The sequence below is a fragment of the Pipistrellus kuhlii genome, unplaced genomic scaffold (assembly GCF_014108245.1).
Source record: "Pipistrellus kuhlii isolate mPipKuh1 unplaced genomic scaffold, mPipKuh1.p scaffold_m20_p_39, whole genome shotgun sequence".
Classification (NCBI taxonomy): domain Eukaryota; kingdom Metazoa; phylum Chordata; class Mammalia; order Chiroptera; family Vespertilionidae; genus Pipistrellus; species Pipistrellus kuhlii.
Genome location: NW_023425539.1, coordinates 2,840,227 through 2,862,093, shown reverse-complemented (window position 1 = coordinate 2,862,093; position 21,867 = coordinate 2,840,227). Strand labels below are relative to the sequence as shown.

Genomic DNA, 21,867 nt, shown 5'->3' with positions numbered 1-21,867 from the left:
ATGCCTTGATTTTATATTTGTATCTCTTTTTTTTTTTTTTTTTTTTCCTCACACTGAAAATCTAGGTTTCTAACAAGATTGACAGAACTACTTGTTTGCTTTATCTTATAATTTACATAAAACTAGAGGCCTGTTGCAGGAAGATTCCTACAAGAATAGGGCTTCCTGTGGCAGTTTCCCCCCCGCCCCGCCTGCTTTCTTCCCTTCTCTGCCGCCCCCGTTTGCTTGCTTCTCTGCAACTTTGCTCCCTTCTGCAGAGCTTGGCTTCCTTCTACGCTGTCTTCAGTCTCCGCTCTGCACCTGGGTATGCAAATTAGCCACCACATTGGTTGGGTTAATTTGCATACTTGCTCCTGATTGGCTGGTGCATGTGGCTTGTGGGTCAATTTGCATGTCCCTCTTTTATTAGATATGATAGCTTCAAAATAATAATACCAACAAGCCTACTAATAATAGAACTACTAAATTAGTTTTTATATTTATTTTTCAGCCCTTTGGACCAGAGAATATATCCTATTAAGTATGTGTACATAAAAAAAACATTAAAAGACCAGAAGAAACTAGGGATTTAATTCCTTTATAACCAGAGAAAAAGCTTTTGAATCATGAAAATATTGATAAATTTAATTACATAAAAATTAAAAGCTTTTTGATGGAAAACTGAGTCAATTACTCAGTTCTGCTTTTATTCTAAAAAAAAAATAGCCATACAATATGTAAATGAATAAGCATGGCTATGTTGTAATAAAACTTTATTTATGGCCCAGGCTGGTATGGCTCAGTGGTAAAGCATCAGCTGCCCGGTTAAGGTTATGGGTTTGATTCCTAGTCAAGGACATGTGCCTTAGGTGCAGATCTCACCTCTCTGTCTGTCTGTCTCTCTCTTTCTCCTCTATCTCCCATTCACTCTCTCAAAAAAATCAATGAAAAAAATATCCTTGGGTGAGGATTAACAAAAAAAACAAAGTCTATTTATGGATACTAAAATTTTAATGTCTTGAATTTCTATATGCCACAATATATTATTTTTGTTATTTTAAAAAATACTTTAAAATATGATAAACTTGGCTTTTGACTTGTACAAAACAAGACAGCAGGCCAGATTTGTCCCCCAAATTGTAGTTTGCTGACCCTTGGTCTAGTTAATATCTTTTAAGTTTAAAAAAATCTAAAAAAACAATTAAGATACTTGTAATCTCTTCCTTAATCTCCCCATTTACCTTTGAATGTATTTTGGCATGGAAACTTATACTTAAATTTATAAAGAAACCTAAAATTCTTTGTGACTTGTTTTTGTGTCCTTCCTATGGTAAGCAACAAATTAGAAACTTCAAAATGATAGTTTTTTTTGGAATTAGGTACATCTATTCCTCTGGAATAAAGTAAGAGATATTTACAGAATTCTTCTTTTACTTTATGTATAGACATGAAATTTTTATTTCAGTTCAAACAGTCTTTCTTAGAGCATGGTTGCCTATCCAAGACATCAGGATTATCTGGGTGCTTGGTTAAAAGTAAAGCTTTCTATCTTCTTCCTTAAATCTTCTGAATCAGAAATCCTAGGAATGCATTTAAAACAAGTTCTACTAGAGATTATATATGAACACTACATTTTTAAGACCAATTATTTAGTGAAACCAAATTAAGGAACTTTTAGTACTAGTGGAAAGTTCCAACAACAGTAGGAAGCAGTATCATTAAATTTAATAAACAGTTTAAAGAACATTTGTGTTCACCATCTGTTCTTGCAGAACAATAGATTTGATTTGTATTTAGCTTTGTTTCCATTAAAAAAAAACCACCACAAAACTTTAAATTTAGGAATTGGTGTCAAAGCTGTAAATCAATATATTAACAACTCCTTTGTCCTGTTAGGGCTGTGTAAATCTCAGTCAGTACATAAAACTAGGCATTTTTTAACATTTATAGTAAGGGTAGTAATAGGCAGAGTAGAACTTTGGTCTAGGCTTGATTGCCAATCAATAGCATGACACAAGAAGATTAGTTCATTTCATTGATGTTTCTTGAACAAGGAGTTTGATATTCAGGGTCATTTGAGGTTTGATAAGAGCCCTACGTAGTTTCTACTGGGCTCTTCATGAAAGAGTTAAAATAATCAAAGGTTCTTTTTTTTCTTTTTTTCTTTTTCTTTTTTCTTTTTTGCCTGGATTGTCAGGATCAGGGCTTCATCCCTCTCTGGTAAAAATTCAAGATCTATAGGTCAAAAAGTGACAGTGTCAGGCATTTGCAAACTATTCAGAAATCCTAGGGATGCCTTAAAACAGCACAATGTCTACTGACTTGAAGCTTGGATACCCAGCATCTTTGCAAAAACTGTTCTGCTTTTAAATTCTCTGAACTATATCACTGTTGTGTTGTTCTCAACCCGTTAGAGAGCTTTGGAGAAGTCCATTTTGGAAATGGGAGTTTTCTTACTTATTTTCAAGAATAAAGACAAAATTTTTATTTGGTTTTTCAAGACTTTATCTTCTGGTGATTATGTTAAAATGTTCATTTGCCTCAGTCTGAGTTTTGTTTCCCAGAACAAAAAGGGATTCATCTCTATTTGGTGTCAAAGGAAAATAGATAGAAAAGATACTCTTTACTGATTTGGAATAATATTTAAAGTGGCAGCCAATTTCTGAGAAATAAAATATTATTGCTGTTTGTAAGTTTTATGTATACAATACTTTTTTTGCTTTTCATCAGGCTTCCTGGAAGAGAGGTATAGAATTAAAGTGGATTTTAATCCTTACATGTAATTTTGTAAAACCAATAAGGAGGTTAGGTTTGTCTCATTTTGCTTTTCTACTTATTTTTTTTTTCATCTTTCCCCTCGGATTGTTGGTTCCTCCAGTGTTTGAGAATACATATTCTGAAAGTTACTACTGCCTTGTGAATTGATAATGAAAAAATTTTTCTCTTAAAATAGGATTACAAATTTTCAATAGCCTGACTATGATGATGGTTAGGTATATTTACATGTGTTGAAATTTGTACAACTATGCACCAAAAAGGTCAACCTTACAGTATGATGTATTCAAAAGAAAAGAAAAAATTAAACAGTAAAAATAAGGATTATAGAGAACAATTATTAATGTTAGAATGTCACCCTGCTTCAGAGAAATGGGACCTATTACACTATCAATGTTCTCTCTTTCCTCCACCAAATCAGGATATACAGTCCTGATCCTAGAATGAGAATTTAAATGAACCAGGAAGTAGGTCTAAAGGACCCAGGGCAAAAACTTGGATCTTTTTGTGTGATAGTTAATAGCGATGTATATCCAGTTCTGGCATGGTAATGACCTCTGGTCCCTATATCCTTTGCTTATTTCATAATCACTATGTATCTATGATAAACCTTCAGATACCTTTTGGACATTTTCCCTGTAGTCCTCTTCATAAGCCTTTTAACTAATAATGGAACACTTAATCCAGGAAGAGAAAGAATCACAAAGAAACACTCCACAGAAATTACTTTCTCTACTATAGCTACATAAAGGAGATAAATAAGCCAGAATAAGTGCTCAAGCATTAAGGAAACACAAACCAAGTGAAAACTAAAAGGGAAAGAGACACATGCCTTTATTTTGCTTATAATAACTCCCTCATATGCAGTGTTTCAAGAAGCTTACGCAGATTATGTGACAAACATGTTGTATATGTTTCTGTTAGAATGTGGTGTCTGCAAAGGGTTTGAAGGTTTACTTCAAAGGACTTACTTTTTTGTGTTTAAAAACACACATACAGACACCAAAATGTCTAACTCATCTTTACAAGATGCCAGCACTAGGACTTGGCAAGACCGAGGGAATGTTTTATTCTGGATATGGGGCTTCCTTAGTTGCCAGGAGACAGTGACTTCCTAGGCAGATGTCTGTCTGCTCATACACCACACCAGCTGCCACCTCTTTACGAGCCAAACCCTTGTGCTTACATTATGCTAGGAAATCCCATAGATGCTTCTCCTGAAGTGATATTATTAATATTAGTCATCTTGTCAATCTGTTTTGAATATCATATTTTTGTCATTTCAGTAAAATAGATTATGCTAAAAGTGAGTAAATAAGGAAATGCTTTTTTAAAATATAGTATTTGAATAACTATTATACCCAAATGTATGTGATAGGACTTTTTCCAAACAGTTTCTACTTTTGTTCAACCTTAAACATAATAATAATAATAATAATAATAATAATAATAATAATAATAATTGAGTAGTTCATATTAATTTAGAAACTACACTCTGTTGTATATGTATATATCCAATATTAGTACCTAGTACTTATAGACTAAGAAATCCTTGTCTCCCTGGAGACACAATACTACACACACACACACACACACACACACACACACACACCCCTGCAACTTGACGTTGTATGAATCTATAGTTCTTCTTCAGTGGCATAAAAAATTACTAATGTTAAAAAGACTAAGGTAGAGTTGACTGCAAACCTTACATGCAACTGCCTTGGTTTTTAATGGCTGAAGATCTTACATGCAACTGCCTTGGGTCATATATATCTTCTGCCTTGCTCAGTCCTATACCATCAAAACAGATGCTTCTCAGTCCCCTAGGGGGGAATATTCTTTCTCCTTCCAATATTGAATTGAAACGCAACCACCTCATTAGGAAATAGGAAATCATCACCACCAAGGCTAGCTTCAAAGTTTGGAGCCACTAGATCAAAGGTACCTAGCATATTATGCTTCTTTCCACCTCAGGGTCTTAACATATATCATTTCCTCTGCCTATTATCATTCTTCTTCCTCTTTAGCTCTCTTACCAATCCTTTAGAGTTCAGCTTAGTTCTAATACTTTGTCATTATAAATTAATTTACCTATCCTAATCTTGCTCTCATTATGTAAGTTTTGTGTGTTATTTTTCTTGTGCTTGTTTTGTTTTTTTACATACATAAGATTATTATGAGATGTGTCTTAATTTTGGGTAATTGACAGAAATCCAATTTTGTTAATCTCCTTTTGTGTTGCAGTGATCAATACATATAAAGATCTGGAGACACCCAGTACTTATTACATAATATTGTTTACTTAACTGTTCTGTATTGGACTCTAAGCTTTATAATAGCAAAATCAGAGTAGGAGCTCAATAAATGTTTGTGTATTGAGTGAATAAATGACTGACTTAGTGAGTGAATGAGAAAAGGCTAGAAGAAAGACACAAAATAGAGAGCCATGCAGGAAAGAAGACAGGCATTTAGGAGAATGTTTTATAGAGAGGGGAAAGAGAGAGAAGTAGAAAGAGAGAAGGAGATAAAGTAGCGGAGGGAGAAAGAGAAGTGGAAGAGCCAGAGAGCCAGCAAAGGAAGGGACTGGGGGCTCTGAGATAAGTGGTGGAGGTTTGGCTGGTTAACAGTTGTATCACAGGAAATTAGCACTTCCTTTGAAATACTAATGAATCTTCCAGCACTTTTAAAGCGCTACAGAATCTTCTACACTATTGAACCACATCACATTGAGATTTTGGGTTTCAAACTTCCAAGTTTATTTTTGAAGGTTTATTTTCCTAGAGAATTTTGAAGATCTTATCTGACCACAAAGTAATTACTTAGATTTTAGGATTGTTTTTTGTTTTTGTTTTTTAGTGTTGGGAGTATCCAAATACCAGTTCTCTCTGAAAAGCCTTTTGCCTTTTAAAGTCTGTCAGATTACTTTAGTCTTTCATAAAAAATGAGGACCTGCCTCAAACATTATTGCAAAATTGTATTTGAAACCAGTACTTATTTTTGTTATTTTGAACTATTTTAGTATTTCAATCAAAACCATTTTGGGGGTTTTGAAGTCCTAGTCAGGATGATGAACATAGAAACAATTAAAATCACAATTCTTCCCCCATTTTCTACCTGGGTAATACATCTCTGTCTGACTACAAGGATAACTACTGTGCTTAGGGGCTGTCAAAGTATTTAACTCTGGCCAGATAAAGGAATCTGGCAACATATATTCCTAAACAGAAATCAAAAGTTTGGTCCAAGGTATCAGAACTACTTGAGATGCTTTTATAAATGCATCTTTCAGGCTCCCTTCCTAGATCTTGAATCAGACTCATTCCACATGATTTCTGCATCATGTGGAGAGACACCCCACCACCTTAAGGCCTTAGGGTACATTCAACCGTATTTTTAGAGTGTATGTGGCAGCTTCTAGGTCTATTCTTAGAACTTTTTAAGTATAGTATTTAGTTGGATAAAATAAGGCCTACCTCCATAAAAAGTCAAATAACAGTAGAAGACAGCCTATGATTAATGTGCTGCAGGCTTGAATCGAGGATAATTTCATGAAGAAAAGACAGGTTCAACGTTTCTATGAGGCTCTGAACTCTTGTGGTTCTGCCATTTAAACAATCTGAATCAAATCCAATGGTCTTAATACGTCTTCTATTTCTACATCCTTCAGAGTATCTAGGATGAAAGAGAAGATTAAAGAGAAACAAGAACAAAGAGAATACATAAACCAAGTCAAAGTCCAGGTGGCCAATCTACGTCAACAGGCTCTGCAGGAGCAGTTCGATGAATGGATTCTAGACCCTAAGGGGAAAATTCCTCTGAAAGTGGTAAGAAAGGGGGTGTCTTAGAAGGGTAAGTGAGTTGGAAAATATGAAGGTGATTGCTAGAATACTGAGTGGAGTACTAAAATTCTCCCTCTAACTTTTCAATCCTGCTGATGTAAGTCAATTCTTAACACTAGTCTATGAGAATAGATTTCTTTAATTTTCTCTTGAGTGTTTTTAAACACTTTAGCTAGAGTTCTAAAATTACATTGACTCTGGCCGAGGTTCTTAAAATCTTCATTAAAGTCAGGCATAGCTTCCTTTTTTTTTTTAATTATATATGTGACTAATTACTTCTGTGGGCTAAGAGACTATTAGCTCTAGATGGCATCTGTACTTAAAGAGTTAAATATTTTCTCTTAGGTATGTATATACAGATGTGAGAATACTTACTGGTTAGATAAAATGACAAGCATATTTTTTTTTGTTTAAAGTGAATTTTTTATTGGATTTATTGGGGTGATATTGGTTAATAAATTTATATAAATTTCAGGTGTACATTCTATAATACATGTATTATATTGTATTGTGTGTTCACCACCCAAAGTCTCCTTCCATCACCATTTATCTCCCTCAAGTAATCACCATAGTGTTGTCTGTGTCTATGAGGTGGTTTTTTAAATTTATTTTTTAAATTTTCTTTATTGTTTTCAGAGAGGAAGGGAGAGGGAGAGAGACAGAAACATCAAGGATGAGAGAGAATCATTGATCTGCTGTCCCCTGCTCAGCCCCACTGGGGGTGGAGCCTGAAACCTGGGCATGTGTCCTACCTGGAATTGAATCTTGACCTCCTTTCTTCACAGGTCAACGCTCAATCACTGAACCACACTGGCTTGGCTGGCTGAGCAAGTTTTTTTTGTTTTGTTTTTTTAAATTATTATTAATCCCTTCACCTTTTTCATCCAGCCCCTCTACCACTACCCCCCAAAGTGAATTATTAAAAATAGACCAAGGAAGATAAGCCCCAGACTAGGAGAAAATATTTGCAAAAGGTATATCCGATAAAAGAATATTATCTAAAATATACAAAGAACTCTTAAAACTCAACAATAAGAAAACAATATATTAAAAAATGGGTAAAGACCTAAATGGACAATTCTCCAGAGATATCCAGATGGCAGATAAGCATATTAAAAAATGCTCCACAGCTCTAGCCAGGTTGGTTCAGTGAATAGAGTGTTAGCCCATGGACTGAAAGGCCCCAATATCAATTCTGGTCAAGGACACGCACCACTGGGGATTTAGCCTGATCCCGGGCCCTGGACAGGACTAGTGTGTGAGGCAACCAATTGATGTGTCTCTCTCATTGTCTCCCACCCTCCCTTCCACTCAATGGAAAAATATCCTCGGGTGAGGATTAAAAACAACAAAAAAGATGCTCCACATATGTTATCAGGGAAATGCAAATTAAAACAACAACAAAGCCCAGCTGGCAAGGCTCAGTGGTTGAGTGTTGACTTATGAACGAGGAGGTCACAGTTCAATTGCCAGTCAGGCCATATGCCCGGGTTGCAGGCTCTATCCCCAGTGGAAGGCATTCAGGAAACAGCCAATCAATGATTCTCATCATTGATGTTTCAATCTCTCCTTTTCACATCCTCTCGGAAGTCAATAAAAATATATTTAAAACAAACAAACAACCAATGAGATACCATTACTCACCTATCAGAATGCCCAAGTTCAAGAATAACCAAGAACACTAAATGCTGACAAAGATGTGCATCTATAGGAACTTTCATTCGTTGTTGTGGAAATACAAAATGCTATAGCCACTTTGGAAGACAGTTTGGCAGTTCCTTAGAAAACTGAACATAATCTTACCATATGATCAAGCCATCATATTCCTTGGTACATACCCAAAGGATTTAAAAACTTACGTCCATGCAAAAATATGCACATAGATGATTAAGGCATTTTATTTATAACTAGATGCCCCGTGCATGGATGCATCGGTGGGGTTCCCCGGACTGACCTGTGGGGATCTGGCCAAAACTGGCTCTCTGACATCCCCCAAGGGGTCCCGGATTGTGAGAGGGCACAGGCCAGGCTGAGGGACTCCATTGGTGCACGATTGGGGCTGGGGAGCAACTGCGGGAAGGCCCACTCCAGGGCATGTCTGGTCCATCTCACCCATTCCCGATCAGCTGGACCCCAGCAGCAAGCTAACCTACCAGTTGGAGCACCTGCCCCCTGGTGGTCAGTGTGCATCATAGTGACTGGTCGAATGGTTGAACAGACAGATGGACACTTAGCATATTAGGCTTTTATTATATAGGATTGCCAAAATTTTGGAGCAACCAAGATGTCCTTTGGTGAGTGAATAAATAAACTGTGGTATATCCATAAAATGGAATGTTATTCAGTGCTAGAAAGAAATGAACTATTACACCATGATAAGACATGGAGTAACCTTAAATGCATATTACTAGCTGAAAGGAGCCAATCTGAAAAGGCTACCATACTGTATGATTCTAATTCTATGGCAGTCTGGAAAAGTTAAAAAGTAAAAATATCAGTGGTTTCCAGGAGTGAGAGGGGAAGGAGGGATAAATGGGCAAAGCACAGAGGGTTTTTAGGCAGTAAAACAATTCGGTATGATGCAGAAACCGGTTTGGCTCAGTGGATAGAGCATCAGTCTGTGGACTGAAGGGTCCCAGGTTCGATTCTGGTCAAGGGCATGTACCTTGGTTGCGGACACATCCCCAGTAGGGGGTGTGCAAGAGGCAACTGATCGGTGATTCTCTCTCATCGATGTTTCTAACTCTATCCCTCTCTTTTCCTCTCTGTAAAAAATCAATAAAAATATATTTAAAAAAACAACAATTCTGTATAATGCCATAATAGTGGATACATGTCATTATACAATATATTTGTCAAGACCCATAGAATGTATAACAGCGAGAATGATCCCAAATGTAAACTAAGAATTTAGGGTTATGATGTTTCAATGAAGGCTTATTGATTGTAACAAATGGAACACTGTGGTGGTGATGGTGAATGGGGGAAGCTGTATACTATGTGGTAGTAGGCAGAGAGTATTTGGTAACTGAGAAGTAATATATGATCTTTTTTATTTACAGATTCAGAATGTTCTTTATGATTTTTTTCAAAATCCAAATTTCAAGCTTGGTAAGCATGCCTATTATTATATTATTTATGTGTTGTTGTTTTTCTCTTTTGGGGGAAGGGAAGGGATGCTGAATTAAGATGAAGAGTCAATATTGAGATGGCTATTATTCAAAGCTCTTACAGATGTACTTGAGCTTTTTTGCTCTTTCCATTTTTTTTTTTTTTTAAATATATTTTATTGATTTTGTACAGAGAGGAAGGGAGAGAGATAGAGAGTCAGAAACATCGATGAGAGAGAGTCATCAATCAGCTGCCTCTTGCACACCCCCTACTGGGGATATGCCCGCAGCCAAGGTACATGCCCTTGACCGGAATCGAACCTGGGACCTTTCAGTCCCCAAGCCGACGCTCTATCCATTGAGCCAAACCAGTCCTGGCCCATTTTTTTTTTTAATCCTCACCTGAGGATATTTTTCCATTGATTTTTAGAGAGAGTGAAATAGAAAGGGAGAGATTGAGAGAAATATCGATGTGAGAGAAACACATCGATTGGTTGCCTCCTGCACAAGCCCCAGGCCCCGGAGGAGCCTGCAATCGAGGTATGTGGCCTTGGCTGGAATCAAACCTGGGACCTTTCAGTCACAGGCTGGCGCTCTATCCACTGAGCCAAACCAGCTAGGGCTTCTTTGCTCTTTGCAGATGGAGAATGTAAAAAAGCGGAGAAGCAGTCAGTGATTTTTAATCCTTTTAGCACTGGATTTAGCACCATTTTATAAAAAATATTCTGTAATGCCCTTTATTGTTTTGTCAAATTCCTAGAAAACATTACTTAGATACACAGAATTTTAAATGAAAGATATAATGTCATAAATGTGATACAAAGGGAAAAAAAAGATAAAAATTATATGCACTCTATTTCAATACATAAATGCTTGGTTATAACTTTATTATAAGATATAATAGAATAATAACATTTGTCTTTTTAATTAATGTTTAAATGTAAGAAAAGTAGCTTGGCCAGCATTGCTCATGGGTTGAACCAGGAGGTCATGGGTTGATTCTTAGTCAGGCATATGCCAGGTTTGGGGGCTCAACTGGGCATGCAGAAGACAGCCAGTCAATGATTCTCTCTCATAATTGATGTTTCTATCTCTCTCTCCCTTTCCCTTCCTCTCTGAAATAAATAAAAATATATATTAAAATAAATATTTTTAAAATTTTAATCTTTATTGTTTAGATTATTACAATAGTTTCTCCTCTCCCCCCCACCCCCTTAGCTCCCCTCCACTCGGTTCCCACCCCACCCTCTACCCTTACCACCCTCCCCCACTGTCCTCATTCATAGGTGTACAATTTTTGTCCAGTCTCTCCCTGCACCCTCATCCCCTTTCCCCCTGAGAATTATCAGTCCACTCCCTTTCTATGCCCTTGATTCTATTATATTCACCAGTTTATTCTGTTCCTCAAATTTTTAATTCATTTGATTTTTAGGTTCACTTGTTGATAGATATGTATTTGTTGTTTATAATTTTTATCTTTACTTTTTTCTTCTTCGTCCTCTTAGAGAATACCTTTCAGCATTTCAAATAATACTGGTTTGGTAATGATGAACTCCTTTAGCTTTTTATTATCTGTGAAACTCTTTATCTGACATTCCAATCTGAATGATAACTTTGTTGGTTAGAGTAATCTTGGTTGTAGGTTCTTGCTATTTATCACTTTGAATATTTCTTGCCACTTCCATCTGGCCTGCATAGTTTCTGTTGAGAAATCAGCTGACAATCATATGGGTGCTCCCTTGTAGGTAATTAACTTTTTCTCTTTCTGCTTTTAATATTCTCTCTTTGTCTTTTGCTCTTGGCATTTTAATTATGATGTGTATTGGTGTGGTCCTCTTTGTATTCCTTTTTAAAAATATATTTTATTGATTTTTTATAGAGAGGAAGGAGAGGGATAGAGAGTTAGAAACATCGATGAGAGAGAAACATCATCAGCTGCCTCCTGCACACTCCCTACTAGGGATGTGCCTGCAACCAATGTACATGCCCTTGACTGGAATTGAACCTGAGACCCTTCAGTTCCCAGGCCGATGCTATATCCACTGAGCCAAATCAGTTAGGGCTACATTCCTTTTGTTTGGGGTTCTGTGTACTTCCTATACTTGTAAGTCTATTTTTTTCACCTGGTGGGGTAAGTTTTCAGTCATTATTTCTTCAAATAGCTTTTCAATATCTTGCTCTCTCTCTTCTGGCATCCCCATAATTCTGATGTTGGTACACTTGAAATTGTCCCAGAGGCTTCAACCTTTTGGATTCTTTTTGCTTTTCCAGTTGAGTGTTTTTTGCTTCTTTGTATTTCAAATCTTTGACTTGATTCTTGCATTCCTCTAGTCTGCGGTTGGGTCTCTGTATATTTTTCATTTCAGTTAGTATATGTTTAATTTCTAGTTGGTCCTTTACATATCCTCAAGGGTCTGGCTAAATTTATCAGCATTTTCTAGGAAATTCTTGAAAAACCTTTAACTATGGTTTTGAATTCTATATCCAGTCATTTTTTCACCTCCATTTCTTTTTTTTTTGTGATCTGTTACCTTGTCTCCACATTTTTGCTACTTCTCTGAGTTGGTAGGGTAGCTTTGAGTGCTAGGTTTCCTATATGGCCAGTGGGTTGGCCTCCTAGTCACCTGAGGTGGACATTATTGGTGTACCCCTTTGTGGTCTTGTGTGTACAGCCTTGTTGTAGTTAAGTCTTGATTGTTGTTGGTAATCACTGGAAGGAATTGACCTCCAGGCCAATTGGCTGTGAGTATCAGCTGTGTCTATGCCAATTGGTTGTGAGACAGCCTTATAGGAGCAGACTTGCAAAATTGCTAAAGCCTCTGCTCAGCTTGGATGGGGTGGAGTCTTAGGGTTGAGCAGACAGCCTTGGCTTCTCGTCAGCCCTGCCCTTGGGTGTGCGCCTCCAGACCTCTGCCTTCCGCGACTCCACTGAGTTTCCACCTAACAATCCAGATTCCCCCAGGCTTGCCCAGAACTGGGGTTCAGTGCAATTAGGAGCTTCTGACTCCCTTCTGCTAGGGAGAGCTAGTGGCAACCTCAGCAGTCAGTCTTTTCTGTGCAGGTGCGCACCTCCAAACCCCTGCTCAGCACGGTTTCCCTCAAGTCTCCAAGTCTCCAAGTCTCCGTGTGCCTTTCTTCTACCTGACAGTCCAGACTCCCCCCATATGAGCCTAGGTCTATGGGGTTTCTCCTGGAACTGGGGTTCAGTGCAGTCGGAACTAGGGTTAGAGCAGTTGGGGGCTTCCTTCCTGCTCCTGCCAGAGGACACCAGCCAGGCATTCAGCTGTCCTTCCTTTCTGTGCGTATCTCCATATCTCGGTCCTTTGCAGCTCCTCTGATTTTCCGTGAGCTTTTATCTTTCCTTCTAGTTGTAGAATTTCCACTCAGCCAGCTTTCCTGTGGTTCTGGATGATATCTGTTCTGTCTTTTAGTTGTAGTTTTGAAATTGTGCAAGGCAGCAGTTTAGGTGTTTACCTATGCTGCCATCTTGGTTTCTCCTAAATAAAAATTTTTAAAAATATATTTTATTGATATTTTACAGAGAGGAAGGGAGAAAGATAGAGAGCTAGAAACATCGATGAGAGAGAAACATCGAATAGCTGCCTCTTGCACACCCCCTACCAGGGATGTGCCCGCAACCAAGGTACATGCCCTTGACCGGAATCGAACCTGGGACCCCTCAGTCCGCAGACCGACGCTCTACCACTGAGCCAAAAACGGTTTCGGCTCTCCTAAATAAATTTAAGAAAAGTAAAAATTATATCTAATCAACCATTTCTTTGTATTTGAAATTTTGAAATAAGAGCAAAATGAATGTACTTGTATATATTCCATGGGTAGTAGAGTGGGAGAGCTATAAAATGCAGACTGACAGGTGTGTTATATTGGAATTCAGATACAATGTATATTACCTCCCATTACATAATTTTCTGAATCGTGAATAGCTTTTGGCAAAATTCCAGAATGAAGCAGAGTATAATTCTCTCTCAAATTTTCACAGTAGTTACATTCTTTAAAAATTCAACAGCAAATACACATTCTATGTTTATATGTAGACTTCAAATTATTCTAAGCAGAATCTTCACCTACTAGCATTTCTAGCAGGAGGGAGAGAGATTTTTCTTTGCAGGAATTGCAGAAGTTCTTCCTTTACTCCTACTCCCCCATCATTGTTTTTTTGTTTGTTTGTTTTTGTTTTGTTTTTTTAATATATATTTTATTGATTTTTTACAGAGAGGAAGAGAGAGGGATAGAGAGCTAGAAAGATGGATGAGAGAGTCATCAATCAGCTGCCTCTTGTACACCCCTGACTGGGGATGTGCCCGCAACCACAGTACATGCCCTTGACCGGAATCGAACCCGGGACCTTTCAGTCCGCAAGCCGACGCTCTATCCACTGAGCCAAACCGGTTTTGGCTCCCCCATCATTGTATCAACAAAAACTCACTTACACATTTCCTCCATGCTCACTGGGAAAGAGGGAGACAGGACTACATCTACGGATTTAAAAAAATATATATTTTTATTGATTTTAGAGAGGAAGGGAGGAGAGAGAAAGAGAAACATCAATGATGAGAGAGAATAACTGATTGGCTGCCTCCTGCATGCCCCATACTGGGATCAAGCCCACAACCCAGACATGTGCCCTTGCCCGTAATCGAACCCAGGATCCTTCAGTCTGCAGGCCAACGCTCTATCCACTGAGCCAAACCAGCTCTATCAACTGAGCCAAAAACATTTTATGGATTTTGATGCTTTTGCTTTCAGAAAGGAATCCTTATATGAGTTTAGGTCCTGAGATTTGCATAACTTATAGCAATTGATTGATTTTTGACCACTTTATTACATTGATAACATTAGATTGTCTGACATCTGTCATACTTTTAAAAACAAAATATGCTTTCCAACCTCCCAATCACTTTTCCCCAAACATGATTTAGACATTGCTGACAGCCTTTTCTCTTTTTACCTTTTCATTCTATCCAAAAACTATAATTATTCAGTCAGCACTACCTCAACTCCCCTTTCAGAAACATTTTTAAATGACTTGTTTTACTTAGTGTTTGAAGGGGCACAAAAGGAACAAGTTAAGAGAGCTGTATTTGAGATTGTGATAAAATTAGAGAAATTCAGAGCACTCCAGTTGGCATTGATTCTTTTTTCTCTCACCTCCTATACTATATAGTATTAATTTTCTGTTCCATTTATTCATTCAATATTTATTGAGCCATCACTTAGTTCCAGAACTATGATGGGGTAGAGGATACCAAGAGGACTAAGATATGTTCCCACTGCCCTTAAATTGCTCAAAGTCCAGCTAGGGGACTGACACATATACTTAATAACAACTGTTACTAGTAGAAACCTGTCTGGCTTGTGTAATCTTCCCGAGCTTGCAGGAAGATCTGGGATGGAGATAGCAGCATTTAATATATAAGCTATACTAAAGCATATACAGTCCTTTTATGATAATAACTGACATCTTATAATAAGCAGTAAAAAAAATCAATGGTGACTAAAGAGTATTTTTATGCATCAGCCCATGATTGGCAGGAGGAACTACTGTTAGAAGTAGGAGAGGAAGCCAGTGTGTTAATTTTTTCACCTTGAGCATTCACGCAATTTGCACTTTCACGTCTTGGTAAGGTCAACAAAGACCACGTAACTGTCATATTAAATGGAAGCTGAAAAAATCCTTATTCAAACTAACTGCCACATTCACCATTATTTATCACTGCTATTCATGAAAATGTTTTTCTTTGCCTTTGTGATATTATTCTCTCTTGATTTTTACATCTATCTGTGATCACCCTTTAGCATCTTTGTTTCTGGTTTTTCTTTTCATTGCTTTGAATATTGTTTTCCAGAGTTTCTTTTTTGGCTCTATTATCACTTTACACATTATACACACTTTTCTTATTCAAACCCATGACTTCTGCTAATGACTCTCTTCCATGTTCCCATCCCAAAGCTTTCCCCTGAGCTCCAAATTCTATTTGAAAAGATTTGCAAGAAGAGTGGTTAAGTGAAAAAAGCCAGCTGCAGATCAATATGATCATACTTATATATAGAAAAACGAAAGATATGTGCATGTGTAGTCTTTTATACTATCAATGTGCATATTTGTTTCTGCTTTATTTCAGCCTGGTAGGCACATTCTTTTCCATTTTGGGGTTGTTTGGTTAAATAAAATAATAATTTTATAGTAATTGGAATATTACCCAATTATATATTTTTTACTTTATTGCAAATATTAATGGGCATGAATTAAGAAATACTTTTATGTTATTTTAAAACACTATAACATGAATAAAAATGTAACTTTATTGTAACCACACTAACTAGCAAATAACTTTTATTCCATAATAGAAACACTTGCCAAAAAGTTGAATATTGTTGACTCAATGGAGCAAAGATTGAACAAAATGGAATTTACGGAAGTAAGAAGTTATATTATTCATTATTTAACTCAAATTATTTTTCCGGTTTTGGTGGATGTCACATATACATTAACTTAGAATTAAATCAAATATAAACATAATAACTTGTTTTATTGATTCTAAGATGCACATTTTAAAATATTTTAATGCCTCTGAAATTATGGTTACATTTTATAATCATAGTCAACTTACAATTTCTTTCAATCAGTGGTACTCATGATGTGAAAGTGTGAAAAATTCTACTGGCACCTTTGGGTAAGATAAAGAAAAGCTATCTTCTTGTATTCAGTGAAATCTGGTTATACAAATAACAATGAGACCTAAAACTTACCGATGGGCCAGGCCCTGTCCTAAGCTATCCATACAGCGTGAGCCAAAAGTAGGTTTACAGTTGTTACAGAAGACCAGGAAAGAACCAAGCCATGCTTAGAGAAAGGAAGTTACATTTTTATTAAGCTCAGGGCCAAGAAAAATGTGCCTTTCAAATTCTGGGCCCCCCACATGAAGGAAACTTTTTCTATTTGTACTTTTCCCAGCTCTTTTGTCTCCCAAATTTGGGAAAGAAGGCTCACTTGCTGGGAAGGGGCCACAAGACCATATCTCAAGGCCTAGCCTGGTGTCAGCACTGACAACTCTGTCTGGGGCATAGTCCACAGCCTCTCTGGAATTGGAGTAGTCTTATTTTCCTTATTATTTAAGCAAGAAAGCATTTACAGAAGCCAAAACATCAGGGTTAAAATTTCAAACAGCAGTTTTTATATAAGATGGATACTTCATTGTGAGTATACAAAAGACAGAGTTTATTCTTGTATTATTATTTATAAACTAGAGGCCCAGTGCACAAAATTCATACACAGGGGTGTGTGTCCCTCAGCCCAGCCTGCACCCTCTCCAATCTGAGACCCCTCGAGGAATGTCCAACTGTCCGATCCTATCTGGATCAGGCCTAAAAAGGCATTTGGACATCCCCCTCACAATCCAAAATTACCGGCTCCCAACTGCTCACCTGCTTGCCTTCCTGATTGCCCCTAACCACTTCTGCCTTCCTGATCACCCCATAACCACTCCCTGGCAGTCTGATTGATGCCTAACTGTTCCCCTGCCAGCCTGATTGCCCCTAACTTCCCTCCCCTGCAGGCCTGGTCCCCCAAACTGCCCTTCCCTGCAGGCCTGGTCCCCCAACTGCCCTTCCCTGCAGGCCTGGTCACCCCCAACTTCCCTCCCTTGCAGGCTTGATTGCCCCCAACTGCCCTCCCTTGCAGGCCTGGTCCTTCTCAACTCCCCTCCCCTGCTGGCCATATTGTGGCAGCCATCTTGTGTCCACATGGGGGCAGGATCTTTGACCACATAGGGGCAGCCATCTTGTGTGTTGGAGGGATGGTCAATTTGCATATTATTCTTTTATTAGATAGGATAGAGGCCTGGTGCACAAATGGGGACCGAGTGGTTTGTCCTGAAGGGTGTCTTGGATCACAGTGGGGGTTCTCTTGGGTTGTGGGGCAACCTGAGCGAGGGGCCTGTGGTCATTTGCAGGCCAGCCATATGGGTGAAAAGCTTGTTTTCCTTCATCACTGGGGAAACCCAAGCCTCCTGCTTGCTCTGTGGCCGGCCGCCATCTTGGTTGGGTTAATTTGCATACTTGCTCCTGATTGGATGGTGGGCATGGCTTGTTGGGTAGCAGAGTGGCAGTTAATTTGCATATTTCTCTTTTATTAATATCAATTATTTTATTATTTTCTATATGAAAAACTATAAACCTACTTTTGCCCCACCTTGTATATTAACTCAGGTAATTCAGCAATCCTTATTCCTAATTTTGTAGATGAACATACATAGATGAAGTCCAGAAAAATTAAGTAACTTGCACAAGTCTCACAGTTAGTGGAGCTGGGGAAATTTTCAATCATTCCCAGATAAATTTGAAATTGTGAGAAAAAAATCCTAGTTCCATGTGGTCTCTTGTTACTTTGCCTGCTGTTGACAAAGCCTTTCATGTCTTTTCCTCTATCTTGGGAAAGGCAATTTAATTTGCCAGACTGAAATGAAAAGATTAATCATGGTATGACTTCTTATGACTGTTCAATTGAAAATAAATGTATTCCAGAGCTCCTATTTTACCCATAAATGCCAAAATAACATTATTAAAATAAATTTTTAAAAATTAAAAGAACTAGTTAATATTAGAGCAATGTTGTAAAAAAGGAAATTCTAGTTTTCCCAATTTGCAGAGAGGGAAGTCTTCTTTAGCAATGTCTGTTAAAATGTAACTTCTCTGATTCTTCCATGTGATTGGAGACCTCTTCATATTTCATATTTACTTAATTCTAAGATAACTTTTCTTTTTGCACTTCTGAAATAAAAGTTCATCTTATAGGTCATGGGGATGTCTATGGCCTTGGTAATGATGATTTTGGTTTATATTTATTTTCCATAAGGGGGAAAGCACTTTATTTTGAGGTATGGTTGACATGTAAAAAGCTGTACATATTTACATATACACAGTTGAATTGAATATGTATAGTTTTTTATATGTCAACTATACCTCAATAAAGTTTTTTTTAAAGATGTATATTTTCACTGTATATATTTAATGAAATAATATTTTCCTCTCTTCTCCAACCTGCCAAATCTGTTCTTAAATCAATAGTCTATTTTAGGATTGGTAATTTTTTTGATAATTGAAAAAAATGCTATTTGTACTTTATAACTAAAGCACCTAATATGAAATGACAGAAAAGATGGAATACTACACTGCTGTAAAAAAGGAAGAACTCTTACCCTTCACAGTAGCATGGATGGTCCTGGAAAGGATTATTCTACTAGTAAGCAAAATAAGCCAGTCAGCATATCACATGATTTCACTCATTTGAGGAATATAACGAATATTATAAACTGATGAACAAAAATGGATACAGAGACAAAGAAACATTAAATACACTGTCAAACTTCAGTGGGAAGGCAGGGCAGCGGGTGGTGGGGAAAAGAGATCAACCAAAGGACTTGGATGTGTGCATATAAACATAACTAATGGACACAGACACTAAGGGGGTGAGGGCATGTGCTGGGGGTGGGGAGTGGACAGGGGGAGGTAAATGAGAGAAAAAGGGGAAATATATAATATATATATATCTTACTTTAAACAATAAAATAAAGCCGAAACCGGTTTGGCTCAGTGGATAGAACATCAGCCTGTGGACTGAAGGGTCCCAGGTTTGATTCCGGTCAAGAGCATTTACCTTGGTTGCAGGCACATCACCAGTAGGGGGCATGCAAGAGGCAGCTGATCAATGACTCTCTCTCTCATTGATGTTTCTAACTATCTCTCTCCCTTCCTCTCAGTAAAAAATCAATAAAATATATTTTTTAAAAATAAACAATAAAATAAAACTTTAAAAAAGGTGAAATTAAGAGAATTGTTAAAGGAATACCTGTAATGAAAGTAAGCAATCAAACAAAGAAATTTGAGCAGATTTCAAGATTAAAAATAATCTAGTAGAACCAAAACTTTTTTATATTTGTGTTAAAGTTTTATATTTTTACATTGTAAAATTAATAAAGGTGATAGGATACTTTACAGCTTTATGAGTTTATAGAAAACTAGAGGCCCAGTGCACAATATTTATGCACTGGGTGGGGAGTACCTCATCCTGACCTGCAATCTCTCCAGTCTGGGAGCTCTCAGGGGAACCCTCTCCAATCTGGGAGCCCTGACGGCTTAGGCCCACTCCCTGTGGTTCTCCGCTCTCTGAAGGGCCTAGCCACTTAGTGCCTGCTGCCCAGAGGCTCTCTGCAGCTGGGGCGGGAGGCTCTGCATGTGCACACACTGCCTAGAGGCCCTCCATGGCTGGGGCAGAACATTTGTCTCATTGCTGCAGCGACGAAGCAAGCATTCCGCCAAGCTGCTCAAGCTGCCCGCTCTCAACGGCCACTCCAGTGAGGCTGAGGGGACTGAGTGCCATCATCTTGTGGCTATGGGTGCCACTATCTTTGTGATGGAATGATGGTTGAACATCATTTATTTGATTATCTAATCAATAAATTACTGAACTATCTTATATGATATGACATAGAAGTAATATTTGAGACAATTTTTTTAAAGGGACAGTTGCTTTGAAAAGATTTGTTTTAAGGTTATTTTGTCAGAACTCATTCAATGAAACGAAGAAAATGAAATAAATGGCAGGCTGAAAGTCAATATATTGTACACAGGTGCCACCCAGTGGAGAAACTATGCCATGCAATTGCCAGGCTGACAGTTTGCAGTAGTTTCTGATTCAGTAGTTTCTGATTCAGTAGGCCCCTAAATTCACATTTCTAACAAGCTCTCAGGTGATGTGATCAAGGGATCCCACTTTAAGAGCCATTGATTTCAATGGATTTTTCCTTCTAAATATGAAAGTCAGCTGAAAAGATTTTTATCCTATATAGAAAACTTTCTTGGTTGATTTTTATTTTATTTTATTTTATTTTATTTATTTATTTTTACCTAACTCAAAAGGAAATAAGAGCAATGACTACCAAAAACTATTATATAAAATACCTAAGTTCTGTAACACAGCATCCTCTTCATGACCCAGTGAGAGAGCTACTATAATGCCTATTTCATAAATGAAGAAACTGGGAAGTTCAGTGACTCACCCAAGGTTACTCAGCCAGTAAAAATGGGAACTGGGATTTGAACCCAAACAGGTTCCAAATGTGAATTCTTAACTATTACACTATTCTACTTCCCAAGGTAGCAGATGACCTTAACTGTGCTCATTGTTCCATCAACAATAATGACAATTAGGTGGTTTAGTCAGCTAAGTAAACTAAATATTTAGGAAAGCTATTTTGCTCTCCTTCTTTTGGTCTCTAAGCCAGTTGAATAATGGTTTATGATTCATTAGCATGGATTCAAGCCTATGTATTTCTTACATGATACATTCTATATTTTCCTGATGATATTGAGGAAATAAAATAGTAACTATTCCCTTCATTTAAAAAATTGTCAGTGAAATATATCAACATAATGTTTCATTTAAACAAACTATATTAGTTACTATTCTTTAATTGCATGAAACATAAACCAACCTGAGCTAATTTAGCTGAAAATGAAATATGCAGAATCCAAGGGCAGGGATATGATCTGGCTTCCAGAAGAGACTAGAACAGAAACTTGGAAAACTTTGCTCTCTGCTTTTTGATTTATCTATCTCTATATAGAGACTTCCTCAGTATTCTCAGTTCACATGGAGTAATCTGGCCATCCACAAATTCCTAAGTTTAATTTATAGATCCAACCTCTCTCAGAGACCAATTGGCCATTACCCACTCCAAATCCCAGGAACTGAATGGCTTTGTTTAGGTTAAGTATCCTTCCCTGGCCCAATCACGTATGGCTAAGGAAGTAGGATTATTCAGTGCAAATTTGGCTACCAGTATAAATTTGGTGACTGCTGTGCTTGGGTCAGAGGAGGAAATCAGTGACTGTGAATTGGGCTAAACCTTCAAGAGGAGTCCACTCAGAAACTCTTCCAGTGCTTAATCCGTTTCTCTCTATCACAAGATATTACACTTAGGTATAGTTCAAGAATGTAATGTTCTTGACCCATCAAATTAGCAAAGATCTGGAAGGCAATACACACTAATGGTGAGGCTGAGGAGAAATAGTCACTCATATGTTAATGGTGGGAGCACAAAAGGGTAGGGTACAAGCCTGACCAATGTGAAAACCTACCA

The 21,867-nt window shown here is 37.5% G+C and overlaps 1 protein-coding gene across 1 annotated transcript in view; it reads left to right on the top strand.

The window, feature by feature from the left end:
- The window catches only part of EFCAB5 (EF-hand calcium binding domain 5), an 88,729-nt gene that overhangs the window by 13,943 nt on the left and 52,919 nt on the right, over positions 1–21,867 (top strand). Inside the window, exons 5-7 of the mRNA XM_045570981.1 lie at positions 6,425–6,581; positions 9,659–9,707; positions 16,076–16,146. Coding sequence (XP_045426937.1) covers positions 6,425–6,581; positions 9,659–9,707; positions 16,076–16,146 — 277 coding nt within the window. The remainder of the gene's footprint in view (positions 1–6,424; positions 6,582–9,658; positions 9,708–16,075; positions 16,147–21,867) is intronic.